This window comes from Bombus impatiens, unplaced genomic scaffold, assembly GCF_000188095.3.
Source record: "Bombus impatiens unplaced genomic scaffold, BIMP_2.2 scf_0044, whole genome shotgun sequence".
NCBI lineage: Eukaryota > Metazoa > Arthropoda > Insecta > Hymenoptera > Apidae > Bombus > Bombus impatiens.
The window spans coordinates 1,648,865-1,671,111 of NT_176463.1; the positions used below are offsets into that span (position 1 = coordinate 1,648,865).

The 22,247-nt window shown below is 33.9% G+C and overlaps 1 protein-coding gene across 3 annotated transcripts in view; it reads left to right on the forward strand.

Moving 5' to 3' along the window:
* Positions 1-11,224, forward strand: part of LOC100742126 (lachesin-like) — a 184,238-nt gene extending 173,014 nt beyond the window's left edge. For 2 of the 3 annotated variants that reach the window (XM_012390803.3, XM_012390798.3), the window contains exons 7-9: positions 1,667-1,786; positions 3,159-3,329; positions 10,959-11,209. In XM_012390803.3, coding sequence (XP_012246226.1) covers positions 1,667-1,786; positions 3,159-3,329; positions 10,959-11,209 — 542 coding nt within the window. Of the gene's footprint in view, positions 1-1,666; positions 1,787-3,158; positions 3,330-10,958 lie in introns of all 3 variants that reach the window. The other variant, XM_024370563.2, reaches the window with a different exon arrangement.
* The last annotated feature ends 11,023 nt before the right edge of the window (positions 11,225-22,247 follow it).

Below are 22,247 nucleotides of genomic sequence, written 5' to 3' on the forward strand. Positions count from 1 at the left end.
TCTCTCTCTCTCTCTCTCTCTCTCTCTCTCTCTCTCTCTCTCTCTCTCTCTCTCTCTCTCTCTCTCTCTCTCTCTCTCTCTCTCTCTCTCTCTCTCTCTCTCTCTCTCTCTCTCTCTCTCTCTCTCTCTCTCTCTCTCTCTCTCTCTCTCTCTCTCTCTCTCTCTCTCTCTCTCTCTCTCTCTCTCTCTCTCTCTCTCTCTCTCTCTCTCTCTCTCTCTCTCTCTCTCTCTCTCTCTCTCTCTCTCTCTCTCTCTCTCTCTCTCTCTCTCTCTCTCTCTCTCTCTCTCTCTCTCTCTCTCTCTCTCTCTCTCTCTCTCTCTCTCTCTCTCTCTCTCTCTCTCTCTCTCTCTCTCTCTCTCTCTCTCTCTCTCTCTCTCTCTCTCTCTCTCTCTCTCTCTCTCTCTCTCTCTCTCTCTCTCTCTCTCTCTCTCTCTCTCTCTCTCTCTCTCTCACTCTCTTATTATTAGAGAGGAGACTGTACCATGGCGCAATTGTACAGAATGAATATGATCCAGCTGCGTTTCATCGGGAAAATGACTCTTACGCGTGTGACACGGTTTCGAGTAACTTTGTAACAAATGCTTGTCTTATATTTAATTCGACCTCGAGTCCTGCGTTATATCGCGAGCTTCTGTCAGTGGTAGTGCGAGCAAAGTTGACGCAGATTTGAAAGTCTGTTGGAAATGAGGAATATACTGGTAGAAATTTGAAATTACGATTGCGCGACTTCGTATCGCGATGCAACGTACTTTGCGTTCTTGTAGTTTGCGTGACGCAATGTGTGCTATAGGTAGATTTGTGGCTGAGGAGGTGACGAACACGGTGAAATTTAAAGAAAAGTTGTATGTTTGGTGATTAATAGTTTTTGGATATAGTTGATTCTTTAATACGTAGATTAGTATAATAGAACTTATGATCTGCGAATTAATAGGGAAGAATAAAGGAACTATTAGAATAAAGGAATTTCGAGATAGCAGTACATTCGTTTATTCTTATAGCGATTTGTCTATGTAATATCTTTTTTCATTGTTCCTTTTGCTTTATACTTTTCGGTGGCTAGAAATCTTTGGACCAGAATGAGAGATGGTGTTATAAAAAATGACAGTTTGTACTTAAAATTCCGAAATAGTACCAAAACAGAGGTAAATGTGTATAAATGATATATGTATATAGGATAATATATGAATATTTCTTTTTTTTAAATAGTATCTCAGAGTCTCGTTATATTGCTTACGATGATATAAGTTTGCAAGAGAATTTAAATATATTCTGTTAAACACATGAAACAGGTTCTATTAAGACAGTATCAGGTCTTCTCGCCGAGGATAGAACAAAAATAAATACACGTTAGGAATTTAATATTAGCCACTTTCTGTAGTTCAACTTTAGAAAAGGCTACTTATATTCCACAATTATTGAATTTTCTATCAGTATGTATCGGTGGGGTGCAAACAGCGTCATATCGAAAATAAATTTCCTGAAATCCGACGATCGTCGTACGCAATTTCACGTGATCGAATTTACTTTAACCCGAACGTGTCGGCGCGTTACATTTCATTGAACCGTATCAATGACAGGTGACAAATCGCGGCGTGCCCGATAATTATTACATATACGTATACTTTATGTTCGGCCATTGATTAATGGCGTCGCGATAAATTGCAGTTCACCCGATGGTTCAAGTACCAAACCAGCTAGTCGGCGCGCCAACTGGAACCAACGTAACGCTGGTTTGTCTCGTCGAAGCTTCTCCGAAGGCCATTAATTATTGGACACGCGCATCAGGTAAGATTCAATTAACTGTTTCCACCGTCGTTTAGTTTTATTCCTCATTTCGAAAAATATTACTAAAGCTGTAGAGTATTATAGTTCTAACGAAATAGCTTCTAGAAGGAAGCAATTCTGAACAAAAGACAGTTGTACATAGAAGTATTAGTAAATTCTGTATTTACTAGAAATTCTTTATTATATTGATAATTACCATCTACTTTAATATGGACAAATTATTTACTATTAAATTATTGTTGTTCATGTATTTATATCGAGTATAAATGTGCAAGAATATTTATGTAAATATCAAGAATAAAATACATATAATAACTTATCTGAATGATACGACACATTTTTATTTAAATATTTCTCTTTTGTTACTATTTGTAAAAATACGAATATGTATAAATATCCAAAGTTCATTCACACTGCACTTGTCAAATTTGTTTTCTTCCTTTGTTAGACATAATTTAATTTTATCAAATTATGATGTATTTTAAACTTTCCTTTGTTCACCACTGTATAAAAACCAGACATAAGATTTTATTTTTCGAGTCGAAGAACATGAATCGATAGATAGGTTTATTAAATCGCACGCGATGGAAACTGAATTTTCGTTGGCTGGCTGAGTAAAATAATAATTCGCCGAAGCGTGTTCGCTGGCGAGCCACGAAGATAAGTCACGTACAGAAATTTAAATGCGAAGCGAAGCCGAGCATTGTACGGTTCGAAAATTCCCATTCTACGGGATCCTTAGGACACTTTCTTTACTTTCTTATGGTGTAACGTTTTGTGGAACGAAGTTAGCACAATTTGGTACGTTTTATATAAAATTGTTTCGCGAAAATTAGTTATATATACGGATTATTTTAAAATGTTAAAGAACCATGAAAAAAGAACAGTGCTTTTACCTTTGTTTAATTGGTATTTGTTTACCATTGAAATGCCTTAACAATTTTTCTATAGTAAACCATATAAAGTTCGACGCTTGACGTATTTTAGTATACGTTGGAAATCCATTTATTTCTAGTAAAAATAAAATCTGGCGTTCCTCTCGTAGTTTAGATATTAATGCTTGAATAATTTTTTAGTTTAAGAAAAGAAAATACGTGGAGCAATTTTTGTAGTATGCACACGCTACGAAAAGACATTCGTGTGTATATAGAGAAAATTATCCGTGTAAATGTTGTACGTTACGCGCTAACAACCATATGACGATGGTTTGTGTTCACGTGATTACGAAAGAACTTAGAAACTCCTACTTTATACATTTATTTATTTAATGCTATAATCGTACAAATAAAATTATGATCGTCCAAAGTACTGAAAATTTGTATGATGTTTCAGCAGGTAATTTTTAAAAATATAAATCCTTTTTCTGTCTCAGGCGAAATGATAATTAGCAATCACAAATACTCGATGTCAGAAGTGAAGACATCCGTGTACAGTGTACAGATGCGCTTGGTAATTATGAATCTACAGAAACAGGATCTCGGTGGTTACAAGTGCATCTCAAAGAACTCGATCGGCGACGCAGAGGGAAACATTCGAATTTACGGTGAGTTCTCATGGATAATACGTTTACGAGGATCGCAAACTCTCAACTTCAGTGCTTTCCAACTTCTTCCTCTACCTCCGTTTATGTTTACCTATCAAAAAGAATTTTTCTTCTTCGCGACTACAGGCACGCCCCCATAATACACATATGCGCGGCTTTTTTATATGAAATTGTTTCGATAAACGGAATTTCGTTAGGAATGCTAACAAAAGAGAACAAAACAAAGTTCGCAAGGAATATCGGACTTCTAAAGGATGGCCGGGTGTTGTTAATTACGAGATAAAAAGATGAAGCGATGATAAATGTGAATTAAAAGGTGAATAATATTAACAGTTATACACATTGGAATGTATTACTTCAGCTTTCTTAATTTTCACATTTATTTAAAAAAATAAAATAAGGAATATTCGCTTATTGAATTATATTCAAATTACAAATTCTTCTTCAGAAAAATTATTTATTAGTATTATTTCGTTTTCTTTTCTCTCTTTTAATACGTTCTATATGGTAAACGTGTCTCACGAAATCGCGATTCTGCGCAATCCAATGTTAATTGGATCGCATATATGTGTTGCGTTACACTCGCTTAATTAGAGACAATGTGATAAAAATTATAGTACGGCTTGAGGAGAGTCAACACAAAGCGTAGTATAAATAAAATAAAATTATATTTCTATCTTAATTGCTAATTAATCACTGTTTATTATGGATCATCGAGGAGAAAGGAATATGCCATTATTTGCTTTCAATCAGAAAAATGTACAATAGAAAAAAAAAACAAAGAAATCTACACTATCAATGTATACAACGAGGATTATATTTTTGTAAAGAAACCTAGAAATTAAATTCTAAATTAAATCTAATCAAAAATCTAATAAATGAAAACTAACAAATTAAATTCGTATTTGATTTAAAAATGAAAATATGCATACGATTAAATCACACATAAAGAATCTAGAGAAAAAGCGGTTCTAAAGATAAAATCATTAGTTCAACAATACTATGCGTAAAGATAGACTTTAATAGAAAAAACTTCATGCTTCTATGGTGTTAGTGTATAAGTTAGGATAAATGGTACATCGTAGATAGTTCGCGGGAACAGAGCTATGGGTGATGAGAACCGACCGCCCATAGTTGTCTGCTTAGCTTTAAGGTCAGCAGGCGATGACGTGTTGGTGGTCACGTGAAATCCTTGTGAGGCACGTTGGCTTAGGCCAAAAGGGATATGCATGCGGATGTGTGGGTGTGTGTATGTGTGTGCTTACAGCGACTGCCTGCGTGAAGACAAAAGAGTCTTTGCCAGCTAGTGTAAGTGAACGGTACAGCGAGTATGAGCGAACGTTCTTCTTAGCTAGCAATAAAATAATAGTTCAGTCTCCTGTAACAGTCATCCGCTCTATCATCCCTACACTTCTGAACATTAAAACATTAACGACTGCCGCTATTATCATGCGAAAAAACATTTGCTTTCTATACTTTTCTTGTTTACCGAACAAAATGCGATTGTCCCATTTCTGCGCTAAACCTTCCGTATCATAATGTAATTATGCATTATTATAAAAACTGATATAAATTCTCATTGCTGCTTTCAAAGTTTTATAATATTATGCGATACAAAGTTATATTATCGCGCAACAATTTTATGAAAAAGTAGGAAACCAACACGTGGAAGAATAATAATTCGCGTATACGTCAAACTGTCAGGTTTCACGGCGTATGCGGATTATTCAGAACCGTTGTTAACAATTTACATGCAAATCAAAGATAAATGTTCGTACAGAATAATTGAAATAGTCGCATTGTTGATATACGGGAGATATCGCGAATAATAACGATTCCCGATGATAGAAATAAAATGTGATATTTCTTGAAACAAGCAGCAGCGAATAAATTTCGTTGAATTCTGCAAAATTTCTCGGTTAACCGGAAAACGCAGACAAAGTAGATCGTATGACATAGTTATTCACGATATATATGGTGTAATGGTCGTTCACCTAATGACAATGGCAATTAGCATTGATTATTAATTTGAGCGTAATAGCTGGAGTATCGGGTTGAAATTGGCCAAGCTGCTTATTTTTGCGAAACCGATGGTTATCGTCTGCTCCGGTTTAGTTCTCTAACGCAAATCCAAATTTGTTTCGTTGCGACTCCCAACGCGGAAATGTTCGTTCGACTATCGGCAAGCAAAAACAATGTCACACGTATATATCGTTCGTATCGTGCCGCGAAACGATAGATTTTTATTCTAAACAAAATAAAGCTGACGTTTTATTGGCTGAATAGTAATTTGCAATTTAGCGAGGGACGTATTCTACTACACTTTTAGAGAAGTGTCGCGATATTTTATCTCGATATAATATAGAATATACACGGAATGAAAGTGTCAAAATCCTCTCTAATCTGATGGAACGATTGATGGAGAAAGATAATTTCGAGTTAACAATATGCATTACTTCGAAGAGCTAAGTTTATGAATATAATCGTTACGGTTAAACTCGCGTATTAAAATTTTCTATATAATTACGCTCGTACGTGTTATAAATACGAAACCTATCGTATATTCGAAACTTCATTCTTCAAACTTAAATTAAAGTCCAATGAAAGAATGTTAAATAAAACATACTAATAATGATCCTGTAAATATCTACAAAATTCATTAACTTTCCAGTTGATCAAATACTCTAGATTATCTTGAGTAGGTCAGCAATAAAAAATGTTTGTAAACCCATCGGCATAATTATCGGCGGAGTGATAATTTTCTAAATATAAAATTTCGTTAGCCATTTCCGTCCCACTTGTTTCGTACGATGAAAAATCCCGAGTGCGCTCAAAAAGGGAATTTCATTTCCAAATAAACGTGCAACTTGTCACGACATATTGTTTGCTGGCCGTACTTAGCAATATAAATTTTCGAATAAAAGTTGCGCAGGACAACGCGTATGTTGCACGTGTATGTTGTATAATGAAACTGCAACTTTAAAATGATCGAATTTATTACGACGAACTACATGGTGTAAATCCACAGGGACGAAATTATGAAACAAAATTCAAACTTCAAGATAATCGTACTTATCTACGTCCTATGTGTTATCGTAATCAATGTTTATCTCAAAAAGAAAAACAGAGGAAAAATATTAACTGTGTAACATTTCAATCTAAAAGAGATGAAAGAGAATGATTATGGTTGCCGTGACGAAGGCACGCGGTGCGCGTTGGGCGTTCAGGCGCGAATCAGACGATATCCAGAAAGACGTAACAAGTGGAGTAAAACCGAGTTTAAGTATTTACAAGGAAATCACTGTAACACACAGTCCATTATCAGCGCGCGAATCGACTACGCCCCCGCATTTAATGACGGAAATTTTATCGCGTAAGCCGTGTAAACTAACAAAGCCGACGCGTGTATTATCGTCCACGGGGAGTGTGTATGCAAAGATTGTCCTGGCTCGCGCGGCGTGCTCCAACTTCTCGTTGAAGTCACGCGATCAGATAAACCCGGGGGATTAACCGTTAAACCGAAGCGAAGGTATAAACGGAGCGTGAAGAGAACGACGGGAGAAAAGAAAGCAGAGAAACGTAACGGGTGGAATTTTACACTTGAACACAGAGTCTGATTGTGACCTATAACAGGTCAATTGTGTTCAACATTCTGGCTAAGTTTCAAGCTGAGAGCAGGATGCAATGATTGAAATAGTTTGATAATTGTTTGAAATATTTTTGGCCGAGAATCTTAATGAGTTAAAGTGAACTATAGGAAGCATACTTCTCCCGGTTGTTGTACCGTGGTCGCTTAGACCATTTGATAAACTTGTAATTTGGAAACTGGAGAGTTTGAATTAGTAACGATATCTATTACATAGGATGATAAAAGATGGATCGCAGAATACTGAATGATTTATCATTTACACTAGGAATAAAACTAATATTCATCAGAGTAGTACATTATTCGATGCTTTATTTTTAAATCGAAAAGAAATTGAACGTTCTTTACTATGATGTACATAAAAGTATAGAAATTCTTATTTATTTTGATAATTTTGAATAAACGCATATCAGTGCGCATTTAATATTTAATATATAAACTAAGTAATTCGTTATCGTTTTATTAAACTCAACTCTAAAAAAAGCCGCATCATTTACGCTATTATATGTTAGCTTATTTAATACGCACGAAACGCCATTTTAAATTGTAAAAATATAACGGTAATACCCGAGTTATACGAACATGATTTCAAACCCTCCAAATATACAAATGGACGAACAAATCGAACAATCAAATAGACAAAGAACCACAAGCATGTCTGCAGAGAGGAGAATAGTAAATCAGAGATGCGGTCGTGGGTGGCACACCCTGTACAACAGACACGATCGAGGCTGGCTAGAAGAGAAAACGAGGAGAAAAAAGAGGGTACAGATGGAGAAGGAGAGGATATATAGGAGTATAGCAGTAGCAGGAAGCATCGCATAGAGGAGGGTGGGACGACAGTGGCGAGAGATGTTGGCACGTCACGTCAAGGGCTAAAAGTCCGCGAAACAATATCCAACCGCCGGCCCATCCTACCCCAACGCTACATCTCTCTTCCCTTTTCTCTTGCTGCTGCTTCTTCTGTTCCGTATTAGTTATCGTTTATCAGGCCGGCCAGACAAAACGCGCCGCCGGGAATTGGGTGAGCCATCTGTTGCCAGACATGATCGATAAAAGTCCGCCAAGTGCTATCAGTGCTAAACTGCTATTTCGACGAGCTGCCGCACGTTTCACCCTTCCATTCCCCCTCGTTCCAGCCTTCCTCTCCTCCACCCTGTGGCAATGTCTCGTTTTCTCGTGCCCCTTTGTCGAGCGTTCCACCACCTCTCGCGATTTCTTTTTCCTGCTTCTTCTTTTCAGCTTCCAGCCCCGCAACATCTGTCCGGGGCCAGATCCGATCGCGGAAGTGTATACGCAATAAATTGAATCCGGCCTGCAAATTGCTCGTTACGCTTTGCTTGGTCGATTAGGCTTTTTGCGGGCGCCAGCCGGCAAATTTTCGATGCAGGATAGAACCGAGAATGGGTTCCACTTTTTTGGAAGCGGTTATGCCGCAAGACGTGCGCCATTTCTACTCGTATCTTGATGGCTTTGCCGAAGGGTCGTGATGATAACGTTAAGGATATCTTCCAGTTTTCAACGACAACGATGGATGCAAAGAGTTTTTCTTCGCGACTTCGCGTTTTTGTAAGATCAATCTATTGTGTGTAATTAAGTCATTAAGGATCAAATAATATACAATATAGTTTATCATAATGTTATAATTTATTTAAAAGAAGAGTTATAGAATCTAGGTAAGAGAAATGGTGACGAGGAAAGTATTAAGCGAACTCGTGACATTACTTTTCGTAGACACGATGTTAAGAAACAAAATTCGATTATTTAGATTAATTGAAAAAAGTTGCAAATGAAATGTCGCTTTAACGAATTTCCTTATTCTTGCTTTATCTCCCCTCGCTAAATAAAGGGAGAAAACTGGTTTGCTTGCTTTTGTATTTTCGTAATTTCGGTGAATTACTTGGGGTATATAATAATTTTAGAAAACAATATCGAAAGAGTACGGCGGAAGCGACGAAACTTCCCGTTTCGCCTTTTCCAATTTCTGGTGTGTCAATTTTGCAACACATGGCCCTTGCGTTATCGCGATGGAAGATTGCAGTTTCTTTTTGTTTTTTTCCTTCCTTTCTTTTTTTTACCTGAACATCGGACGATTCTTAAGATAGTTTGAACAAATTGTTTCTTTACTAGTTATAAAGGCTTTGAAGAATTATTTTATTAGAAATAGTAGATGAATATTAATATGTATATAATTAGTATCAATCTATTATATGATCGATTGATATTTCTTTAAATTAAGCATGAAGTCATCAAGAATTCTATAATTCAAATGAGAAACTTCTTTCATTTTTATTATCTTCATTTTATATCAGAAAGTTTATGTGTACGTCTGAAATTTTATCGACACGAGAATCGCAATAAAAATGAAATTCAAATTTTTAAATATATTTTGGTGAGAACGTCCTATAGGACATTCATCGTATACTCGTTCGAATCAGTAAAAATATTATATAAAACTGTATTTATATTTCCATATTTTATATAACTATCCTCATATTCGTATTTCAAAGCTCTGAATAATTACGCAGAGACTAACTGATTTATTAAATTTTATCATTTTTCACCGAATATTTGCAAATATTGTAGCATCATGGATAAGGGGCCTGGGGGGTGTCGTGTGAATTATAAACGAGCGGTTGCTGAGCATGTATGTAGTGAGGCTAGGACAAAAGACAAGGGGTTGCTAGGGGACAAAGAACGAATTAATAACAGTATAAGTTGAGATGTCAGAGAGTGCGGATTGCGTTGATGAGAGTCGTTGATTAATTATTCAGTTGTGTTAATTATTATACGTTTGCTGCGATTAGTTCATATTTAACAAACATTATTCTCTGTTCAATTAACACCTGTTCAATCTACTTATCATTAATAAACTAATTAAAGTAGTTACGATACTACAATATTATTTGCAATTATTTTTTATATACTGTGAATTTTTGAAACTTGATAATTTAAATAAAAACCAAAGATAAACGCGATCCATTTAGAATTAATTCCCGACAGTCGAAATTACGCTGACGGAAACAAAAATTTTCCAACAACGAAGCAATAGAATCGTAAAGAAATTTTAATATAACAAGTTACACGGTTTCGCCGTAGGGGAGGGGATGTAAAAACTGAAGTATTTTTATGAAACCGCAGCACAAATTTAATATCGCATGTAAACAGTTGCACGGAGATGCCCAGAAGATATTAGTGTTAGTAGAGTACATGTCGATACATGTATAAATTGAATCCACTATAGAAATTCCTCGTCAAAGAGATGCATTCTTGCTTCCTCTTTTTCCGCCAATACCGCCTCCTATGTAATGTGACGTCGAGCGTGAAAATACTCCACTCCACAACCCTGGTATAGTTTCTATCACGAAGTTATGCATGTGCAAAAAAAAGAGTGTATGGCGTCTGATGTCACTTAAATTGTCCCACTAACTACCAAGCGTGTCGTTAGTCCGAAACGTATCGTGTAGCCAATTTTTTATGCAGCACATGTTTGAAATATTGCTTACACGAGTAAAGAATTTTTTACGCGAACAAAATTTAATTACATATTATACGTTGCATAATATCGAAATTTAAGAGAAATAGAGTTCAGATTAAAGATTTGCAATCTATTAATTGAGTACACAAATGCGTGGCGCGATTTCTGACCATGTACCGTACTATACCACTAGCTTTGGATAAAACACTACTTATAATTTCTGCAGCAAGAAAATATATAGCCATACTATAAGTAAAATTTAATAACATGAAAATACCGTTGTGTGTGTGTGTGTGTGTGTAAACCCATCTCAAGTCCACGTTTATAAATTTCCATTTTTTGTATAATATCTTAAATATCTTTTTAAAAAGTACACTATATTCTTCCTATTATTGATGAAGAATCTGACGAGCGATATTTTCCATTAAACTTCGTCCTCTTCGATAAAACCGAGAAAAATGAAAAATTTTATTAATTCAATTTAAAATGATTTCGTTTATTTCAGATATGGATCTACCGAAACACTCGAAGAAACTGGGAGACCGAAGATTGGACAGTGACACGAACGAAGCGGTCAACGATCGAGATCACAGACTGACTAACGTGTATCAAGGCTCTTTACGGGAAACGGGTTCAACCTTGGAACCATTCTTCAACAGCGACGACGCAACCTCGTCGACGTCCTCAAACGACATTTTACCACCCGCCTCTTGTATTCTTCTAATAACATTGTCCCAACTGCTCGCTTTGACGTAAAGAACACTATAAAAAGAAAACACGTGAATACAGAAGGAACGAAGAATCATGCGTTTACTTCAACGACGACGGTCGATCATTTTTTTTCCCGTGTGTCGATGCATATCGATTTCTGTGCTGCGTTATACTCGTCGACAGAGAGAAAGCAAGTTGATTTCGGAAAGATTAGTAACAAGTTTGTGTTGATATCTCATCGTTGCATTTGTTCAATCCCTCCATCGATGATACACTACCGGATCTAGCTGACGAATTAGAATCGAAAGAGGTTGTATCTGTTTGAAGAGTTCGTTCGGTAAGTAATGATACATACAGATTTCTATCTCATGTTATATAGTTTTAAAATTCTATCATTTTTAATTTTTGTTAATTTGGTTTAATTTGGTTTAATATTTTACCGAGTATTCATTTTGAATTTTATTCATTTTTGGTTAGAAAATGTTATTTTCATTTATTTATTTACAATTCGTTTCTTATCTTTATTTGAATTTTTTCTTTTTATATATTTATCGTGGATATTATAAAATAAGATCACAAAACGATATGAAAATATTTTTCGACGTATTTCGAGCAAAATATTTCTTACATACTTCTCATATACAACTTGTACAAATTTTGATATTTCATTTTACTTGGATTTAACTTTTTCTACAACTTTTCGCAACGTATTTGCCTAGTTTGAAAGTACTAAGTATCGTGTAATGTAAAAGCAAGTTTAACTGAATTAGAAGAATTTTATACGAAACTTCATGATCTTCATCGTTGAAGGACTGATAAAAATATCGTACGAGCCTTATACATTTTTATCTAAAATTGGATAATTCATTATGCTGGACCAAAATATATATCGCATCATTCCGACTTGAGTGAAAAACTGTTATTTATTCGAACTTTGTTATTAGTTCTTTGAATTTTAAAAATTCGTAACTTCTGATTAAAGCAAATTTGCAAAACACAGAAGTTAGAATGGTAAACAATTAGCGTCCGCATTTTGTATTTATTTATTACAAAATTTTCAATTATCATACTTCTACCTAAATATTAATCTTTCATATTTTTTTCTATCCATGTGTAACATTTTCTCTAGAAAGCTGAACTGAACAACAAATTATCAATCCAGAAAAATAAGTATTTAACTAATATTTAAATTTTATTAACAAACCTTTTAGTAGAATCTTATCTTCGAACATTTTATAACACTTCATTTATTATTTTACTAGTGAATAATTTCACTAGGTTAAATTTTGGTTATTTGTAAACAACACGTTTTGCAAGTAATACGCAAACGCTTGGCAAGCGATAGATTTAAATTCGTTACGTCGCCGAGGTAGGCATTTTTATCTCTCCAATTAAGAAGACACGTCTCGTTAGAGCAATTTCACCATCCACCTGTTACTCTGTAATCCACTTGACCTACGTGTATAAGTCCACACTTTAATGTAGCACCACTTACACGATCTTTCAACAAAAGAACCAGACCAGAGAAGTATTTTAAAGTGGTTTTAAAAATACGCGCCAATGTGCCAGGTAGTTAAATACAGTAAATGACTATAAAAACTAAACCGCTCGAAGAAAACAGGAAAAACATTTAAAGAACCGAAAAAACAGTACGCTTGGCTTACTAAATTATCTTTTTCATCAATTCACGCGTAATTTCAGACGAATTGTTAAACAATACGAAATTCATTATAGTTGGACCTAGTTAATTAGTACGTAATATATACAATGATCCGAAAATGCTTTTTATAGTCACTCCTAACAATAACTTTTATTTAAAGGAAACATGCATAAAATCAAAAACAGGATTACAAATTACTGCCAAATAGAATATCAATAGAAACAACGAAACAAAAAGTAATGATTTTCTGATTTCTCCATCTCATTAATTCTCTCAAATTAATCACCCCTTTCAGTTACCAAATAATACTTGGTAAAAAGAGGGTAATTGTTTCGGCTGGACAATTTATCGAACGAATTTCTACTCGAATTTTTCCTCGCGTACACCGCTTGAACAAATGGAGAAAAATCGACGGACTGATTCCTTGTTTATTCAGACCGCGAAACGAGTCGAACCTTTAGTCGTACCGCGATAAACTTGGGTCACGAGTACAATTGCACGTCGACCAACAGGGGTACGTTATTGTATCAGAGCTGACGAACGTGAAATTAATATTCTAATGAATATCGGAGAAACGTAACGGCAGAACGAAGATCTCGTCGTGAATCTCGTCATATCGAACAGCTCGCTCCACCGTGCGATTGTCCGTTCTAGGCTTAACGAGATATCTCGTTAGCACTGCATGTTCGCCTTCTCTATCTCTCTTCGACGACCGGTCTGTCGAATTGTCCGATCTGTTGCAATGATAGAATTATTAAACCCCGGGCTCGTTTACTTTTTTCTTGTCCCATCCTCATCTCTACCCTTGTTTTTCCCCTACTTTTCTCTGTCCCTTTTCACGTTATGTTTCACGGATTCACGTGTCTTTTTTCAACGTGTGAACACGCATATGGAGGGCATGGAATAAAATCTGTTCCCTTCATATCCGACTCGCTGGATTATTATGATCGTTGACGGGGATATCAGACAACCGAGATAAATGTGAACGAATGAAATTTAGTTACGCAAATGTTGCTCATCATCGGTTCACAAAGGATCATGTGCGAATCGTGCGTAGATGCTACATTGATCAACTCTATAAGATAAAAGGAGCGATGATATTGCAAATACTATTTTTTAAATTCACTTTAGAATTTGCTATCCTTTATATCTTCTTCTTGCGACGAATGAACTTATTGACGTAAATGAATCGTGTATTTGTGCGATGAAAGTAAAAAATTAACAAAAAGTAGAATTGAGCAGTTTGATTTCCAAGAAATCATGCAGAGATTGTTTAACAATTTGTTGTTCGACAGCTCTTGATCATTTTTCCTTTCATTTAATGTTTCTAGTGAGGTTTTTAATTCTGTTATTTTGATTCTTTGTTGAAGTGTCAGAAAATCTTGGAATATGTCCTCTGGGGTCTTTACAAATTTTTCTATACTAATAAATACAATTAAAAATGCCAGATACATATATACTATTCGTACATCATATCCGTTTCATTAGAATATCTAAAATTTGGACGCAAATATTCAAAAGAAATTTCACTGTTGGTGTAGGTATCATCGAGAGGAAACATATAAATTATATCATTCTATTCTCTTGTTTCTTGTATTACGTAGGAGGACAAGGAATAAATTGGCAATTATTAATAACCTATATGAATCCAATACATATCCCTAATCAATTATAAAGTAGCGATATGATTTCACATTTTTAAGCAACGATTAGGAGTACACAAGTCTGAAGATATTGTTAGATTTAATAAATACGAAAAAAATTGTACAGACGAACTGAGTTTATGGTAATCGTTACACGAATGCAAAGTTAATGTACTTTTTAAGATTTTATCAAGCTTAGAAAACTTTTGAATAAGTTTTGCCAATTAAACTTCATCCACTTTGGTAGCATATTATACGTTTCGTGGATGTCCCAATGTTTAATAAATTCAAAAATGAAAAACAGTTTATTCTTGTGAAATGAAAATTTATTATCACAATTGTTTACATATTTACATATTAATGACCGACATTTAATACAATATCGATTGATAATTAGCTAGAAGAATTTTATTTGTTTCTTAATTTCAGTAATTTTTTCTAGTTACTCGTAACTTTCATTGGGCTTTCATTCCTTAAAAATTTGTTTTTCCTAAAAAATTATATCACTTACACGAAAAAGATAAACTCCCATCATACCGAAAAATATTACGCCTCTGATCAAGATATCATCGATTTTCTGATCTATAAAATTTTGAAATGAAATTTTATATATATAACGATGCAAAAATTACAAAATAAACACGTATACGTTGTACGAAAATGACATTATAACGATAACGATAAACGCAGTTTCCTGACAAAGTATAGTTAATTCATTCAGCGTGCAGCGTGCGTTTTGCTCCCTTTTACAAGAAAGTCTCGTCGCTCATATACACGAATAAAAGGAAAAAGAGAGGAAAAACTGGAAGAAAAAAGAGAGCAAGAGACGAGATAAAGATCAAAAACAAAAGAGTCGTGCAATAAAGCACAAACTCATTAATTAAAGTCGTCGTATGAACAAGAAATGAAGTTGTATCCGTGCTTTCGATACTGTTATATCGGTGTGCATGCACAGAACGCCACGTTGTTCGTATGATGAGCTTCCACCGTATGTAGTGTAAAAACGAATAAAAAAATATTATGAAAAAACGAAGAAACGCAAAAGTGGAAAATATTCCGAGCTAGTAAGAATGTAAGAAATGTATCCCTTTGCTTTTGCAACCAACAAATAAAGAGAGAGAAAAGTATCGTTGAGCATTATTATGGCGAGTCATGGATGATTCTGTACGGATGTATGAGAGGGTGTGTGTGCATCTTAAACGGGTATGTAATGTTAGGAAATATATGTACGATTTTTACGTACAAAAAGAAAACGAGCAAAATTTCATTTATCCTATGTATATAGATAGGTTATGCGATTTTTTAAATTTACATATTTTGAATTATCATATACATGATAATGATATATGATAGTAAATAATATTATATTTGTGAGATGGAACTATATCATCTTGAGTTATATTATTAATATTGTGGAGGATGTTTAATATATTTTTGAAGTTTCTGTTGGAATAAAGAGACTGAGATATGATTTACTTCTCACTATAAATCAAAGTAAAATTAAAGTTTAGATTTATAAATAGATCGCACTTTTGCTAGACAACTTCAGATTTGTTGAGAAAACGCAGTTTTCTAGGATTCTTTACGAATAATATTCCTTTCAATCATATTAAAAGGGTATTAAAAAGAAAGTAAAATAATTCACTTCAGTTGGAAGAACGTGCCAAAGTGTGTGAATTTGAAGTAGTGATGCCGCGTTTCATCTATTAATCGCTTTTGATCTTCCCTTTTAAATACATTCTAGTTAATGAAATTTTGTTTTAGAGGGATGTATCAGTGTTTGATGCAAAATGTTAATGTTACAACAATGTTTCCGATAACGACATCATCCTGTTAATAATTAAGAAATCTTTTATCGTACAATTTTGTATAAACAAAGCAACTAGTTCACAGAAGATCGTACGGAACATTTTATTTAATTAGTAGCTGAAATATAACGAACGCCAGTTTAAGCAAATTTCCCTTTAACTTATTCGACGGAACAAATTCCTTTGTTGCGTGAGAAAATAATCCTTGTTCTTGACGTCCGATTTAATAATTACAGTCAAAGATTTATTTAAAAGAAAAAGTGCGGTTCGTTTAGGAAGAAAGTAAGAAATTACGCGAAGATTTTTAATTTTGTTACTCTTCCAGTGATAATAACTCATTAATTGAACTTTTTATGGTAGAAATCTTATAGTTCATGGCTTAATATAATTTTTAATGTGGTAAATTTGAAATGCGGAATTCAAATATTTGAGAATTTAATATGAATGAAAATTCAGCAACGATTCAGAAGACGAAAAATAGAAAACAAGGAAGATGGTTCCATATAAGTTGATAATTCACAAATAAACAACATTTCTACACGCAATTGCAAACATGCGAAATGAATGAATATGAATGAATCGATGACTGTTAGTAACTAGAAAGAAGAAATTATGCGACATTTAATATTAGTGAATATGAGAATACATTTATGTGTAGATTGTGTAAAATACGAAATATAATGAAACGATATTATTAAAGTTATTGAATTGTTGGCTGTAGGTGTTTACGACGTTTATATGATATATATATAATATATATATAATATATATAATATATATATATAATAGAGTGTAAGATATAAATAAAATATGAAATCAAATTACATAAAAAAATCGGCTTTCCATGGTTTGGTAACATGAAACAAAATCTTAAATATCGAAAAGGATTCCATCAACCATTTTCTTTAAACAATAACACGAAAATGAAAAAGAGAAAAGTTGATAGAATTTTTATCGTTATATAATTTAATTAACATTAACAAAGAAATTTATTCACAGATTATCATCATGAATATCATCGATCATTTCTAAATTATAAATTTCAATTCATCTGCAAAATTATAGGGAGAATGAAACGTGTAAGTGAATGAAATGTATATTTATGCAAAGCGAAACAATCGATATAAAAGCGTATTGTAAAATATACTATATTATTTAATTATTACACTGATTCTGAGTGGATGTAAATATTTTTGTTCTACGAACCGTTTTTATTCTATTATATTAAAAGATCCAGATAAATCTCATGTTACGAGGCAATCGGGAAACATAGCATGTTTAAAAAAATTAAAGGAAATCGCATAAATATAATATATCTCTAAAAATGTACCGAATTTAATAGAGTAAGTCGATCGACGCGCGGGTGAAAACTATCAACGAGAAACAGAAATTAAAGCTCATATCGGATAACATATCGGGTGGCTTTTCACCCCCGTTGAAAATTTTCCTTACATATCCGGGAAATACTTTTTTGGGATTTCTAACTCGAATTTTAAGCGATTTCGACCGAAGTCTTCGAGACATTCAGGACCTGGATTTGTGTGATGTAAGTTATTTTATTTTGAAAATGCTCTGTCACATTGTCAATATTGTAATTAATTTCATTATGTAACCAAAGATGGCTTAACATTTATGAGAGACTACGATCATCGTAAGTAATTATAATATCAATATTTTCTTTTTTTTATACAGAATCCTCATCAATTTATTAACAAGTGCACTATTTATATTTTTATTTTAAATTTAGAAACTCGAAAGATTAAAAGTTCGAAGATTCAAAACTTCCGAAATTTGACAACCATTATTTACATAGCGTTGATACATTTTTTGATATTCGATAAAAAATAACTAAAATATTAACAAAAATGACAGAGCATTCCCTGCGAAAATCACGATTTACACTTAAAGAACATAATATACAATTTTATTTAGCATCGACGTATCCATTCGAATTGGCTTTTTGTGCTTCGTCATTTACCAAATGCTAAATTAGTGCTAGTTCCATTAACATTAATTAACAATAAGTAATATTCGATCGATATATGTGCGGATTTGATAATAAACCAAAATAAAAGAGAGTAACTAAAAAAGAAGAAGTAAACATATATGAATGGTTAGTCTTTGAGGAGGACTGAAAATCGTCCTCCTATAAATGGCCTGGCCTTAATATATTTTGCACTATACATACATACATAACGTACATTATTTAAGAAGAAAGAAATAAAAAATGAACGAACAGAAGGATTTGTCATATTGTGAATACGATCATCTTCCCCTTCGAGAGTCGAATATTTAAGTGCGTAGCCGCACACTGTACAATAATTACGCGCATACACATATGATATAAATATAACATATGCATATATACATACGGTATAATATATGAATATGATTAACGATATGCATACTTGCGTCGATGTAATTAAATAATGTATCGTGTAATAACGTGATCCCGTGATGGATACTTGTACTAAGCCTACCAATGAATTATCGCACTGCTGATACCAACGGAGATAAATATATATATGAAACTGAATAAAGAAACGATTAATGTATAAATCTCATTGTCAATCATTTTTAGTATCTGTGTCGTCAACGTTTAAAATTATGTGTCGTGATATTTACATAGGTAGATATTTTATTAGAAATTTTCAACGTTTAATTGATGTTACAAATTTTATTTTTCATCTTGTTAAATTCAAAAAATTCCGTTTTTATTAGAAATTTAAAATGACAAAATATACTTGATCACCGATATTTGTATAAATTGGAAAAATGTTTATGACTATTCATCACTACAACGTATTTATATCAACGTATAATATCATTTCTGTCATATTACATGCAAGAGACTCATTTCGAAGTTCATCAGGATTCCTGCTCTATAAATATATATTGTATAGATATATGTTGTATTATATGCAGCATATCAAAACGTCGCATTGACCTAAATGATTATTCAGTTTAATGACCTGCCGTTGTCGTTCTTTAACGACAGTCTAATGAGCCTACATAAATTAATTAATTTAAATATCGAGCATTAATCGGGTGTGGAACGGTACACAAAAATTTTAACGCTTATATTTTAAACTTTACATACCAAAAATTACATAAACATTTCATGGTATATGTATGACCGTATAGCAACTAGTACGTAGTACAAGTTAATGTATGATCAGACGTTACTAATAAATATTCATACGATATTTAAATAAAATTAAAAATTAAAAAAGTATTAACTCAACTAATCGACGTAGATCGCTGAACCTCCGAAACTTACAATCTCATAATATTTTCAATCACTCGGGAGTAAGAAAGAATAATAAACAAATTTCGCTATCGTCCCAATCTGAATAATTTCTCAGCTTTCACACGAACCTATTACAATTATGCAATTTCATTTTACCAAAAATACATCAGGTACTTTCACCATCCAATGAGATCCAATTTACAATTCCCGTTTACAACTCCCTGCTACCTTTCTTCAGCGAAGAAAAAAAGGGGAAAGAAGGTAAAAAGAGAAAAAAAAATGTACATATTTATACACGGATCGTTCTATCAGAAAATACTGAGAGTCTGCCGAGAACACTCACGTAGGGAAAAAAAGTGACAGCATATTCGGACATTGATAGTCGTTGACCCTGAACAAAATCATCCAACTTGCTGCCCTTCGCTTGCGTCGTACAAAGACCGCAAAGGGTACGCGTTTCCATTTATATCGTTCAAAGAGACATCGGGCAACGACCGTTATTCGGGGATCAAATGGAATGAGTGTTGTACCGTGTTTAGCCGGCACGTCATGAAATGACTGATGGCCAAACACCGAAACCCGTTCCGCCTGCTCTTGGATTTTGGGTCTAACAAAATGAAACCATTGAATATCGGTGACCTCGAACCGGAAAGGCCTTTCTCTCTCTGATTCGTGCACAGACAAATTGCACCTTTCTTCCCTCAATGTTCGCTCAAGGATCGCTTTGTTACTTTCCACAAAGTTCTATATAGAGATCTTTGAAATTAATATAATATTTACTTTTGTATGGAATAATTGAGATTTGGAAGAAATCGAAGGCAAGAAGGTTGAATTAATTCTTCAGCTTTCGACAGATTTCGAAAGCCTGAAACTCTTACTAACAATAATAATTGAATTTACAAACCATGCTGTCTTAATGAAAACGTCAACTAATTATTTTGTTTTAATTTAACAAGGCCGAGATTCGTGGCAACAATTCGATTACGGACTAATTATGATTTCAATAGGATTTAACAAGACCGAGATTTCTGGTAACAATTTGATTACAGGCTAGTTATGATTTAAATAGGATTTCGTTTGATTCCGGAGAAAGGCATCGACTTTAATAAACGACGGAGCGGACGATAATTACAAATCGTTTAATCAATTCTAAATAAACGCGTTCGAATTATAGGACAACGGAATGTAGACATTATTATTACAGTAATTTATATTCGGTCATTCTTCCAGGATGATATGTCGGTAGCGCGGAAATGTTTCGGCAAAGTTGCGAACCAAATCCAATTCAAACGGACACGAGTAATAAAAGCCAAATTGTTTCTGTCCGATTTGAACAATGAAAGTACGAAGAATGATTAATTAAGCGATACACGTGATAAACGGATATGGCATAAACGTCCGTTCAATCGGTACATTATCGTGTACGATGGAAAATATGTACTCATCGAAGGCATTATACGTTGTGACAACGAGTCACGTCGATGCATGTTATTATATTTTGCATTGCTCGTGTGAAATTCGTTGCCAAATCGATGCTCCGCGTCGCGTATACTGCGAATAAAATAGATGGCTTGGCCGAAAGTACCGGGCTCAGAAAGCTTCTATGGTGCGATCGTTTACATTAATCTATTTTTTAACGGATAAATATGCGCCAATCCATTTTAAAGTCGCTTGACACAAAATGAATTTAAAGAAAGTTTAGACTGATTTGTTTTGATATATAAATTAAAAATTATTATAATCATATTTACAGAGTTAACTTTCAATTCGATTTAATATGAAGGCCACGAATAAAAAACATGATAAGTTACATTTCCAGTCTTTTCAATAAATCCTACACTAAAAATATCGTTTCATTCGATTTTGGGACGAGGTAAGAAGTTTTAGGACGTTTTTGTCACTCTCTGTCACACAACAAAAATGGACTTGTCGGATTTCCTTGTATTTAGACGCCAATATTTAACAATATATCTCTTCAAAATTACGAGGAAACCAGTAAAAATCTCTTTAACACATTAATCATACGCTGGTCTAACATCAAATTTTAACTCACGATGCTCCCACAAAAATTCCATAATCACCAAAGCTGGCATATCAGTAGCTAAAAGAACGCACGACTTGAAAAATACGCTTTGTCTCAAGTTGACATCTCAATTAACATCGAAGATACTCGAGTTTAAAGTATAACGTACAAAACGTACCATTTAAAACGAGCATAAATGTGAACGATCTGTCATGACCTGGTTTTTTTCTGGAAATGCGTACGTCGCGTAGTAATAGCAAAAAGACGCCCACTCAGCGTCCGTCACTGACCGCCGCACAACCATCAAGCTTGAGATAGGGCAGCGCTCGCGTGCGAGGAAAAGATATTCGACCATCCAAAAGGCATAGCCACGTTAAAATATTCAAAATTATTCTCCACTTCAAACGACGATATCTCTGAAACGATACGATGGATCGAAACGAGACAAAAAGCATTTAAAAAGGAAAAATCCTGCCTTTTTTCGCTTATAGAGGACACGTTATCATATTTTATAAACCAGCTGTAATATAAAAGTATGTAAAACTTTGTTTTTGAAGCAATTAATTTTGTTGTTGGTGTCGTAACGATTCAAAGGATGTGCATAGTATAAGCAGTAATATGAAAAATATTGAAAAATGTAAACATTTAACAGGAATAGCGGTGAGAAATGTGGTGGAAGAAAGATTTAAATTTTATTGG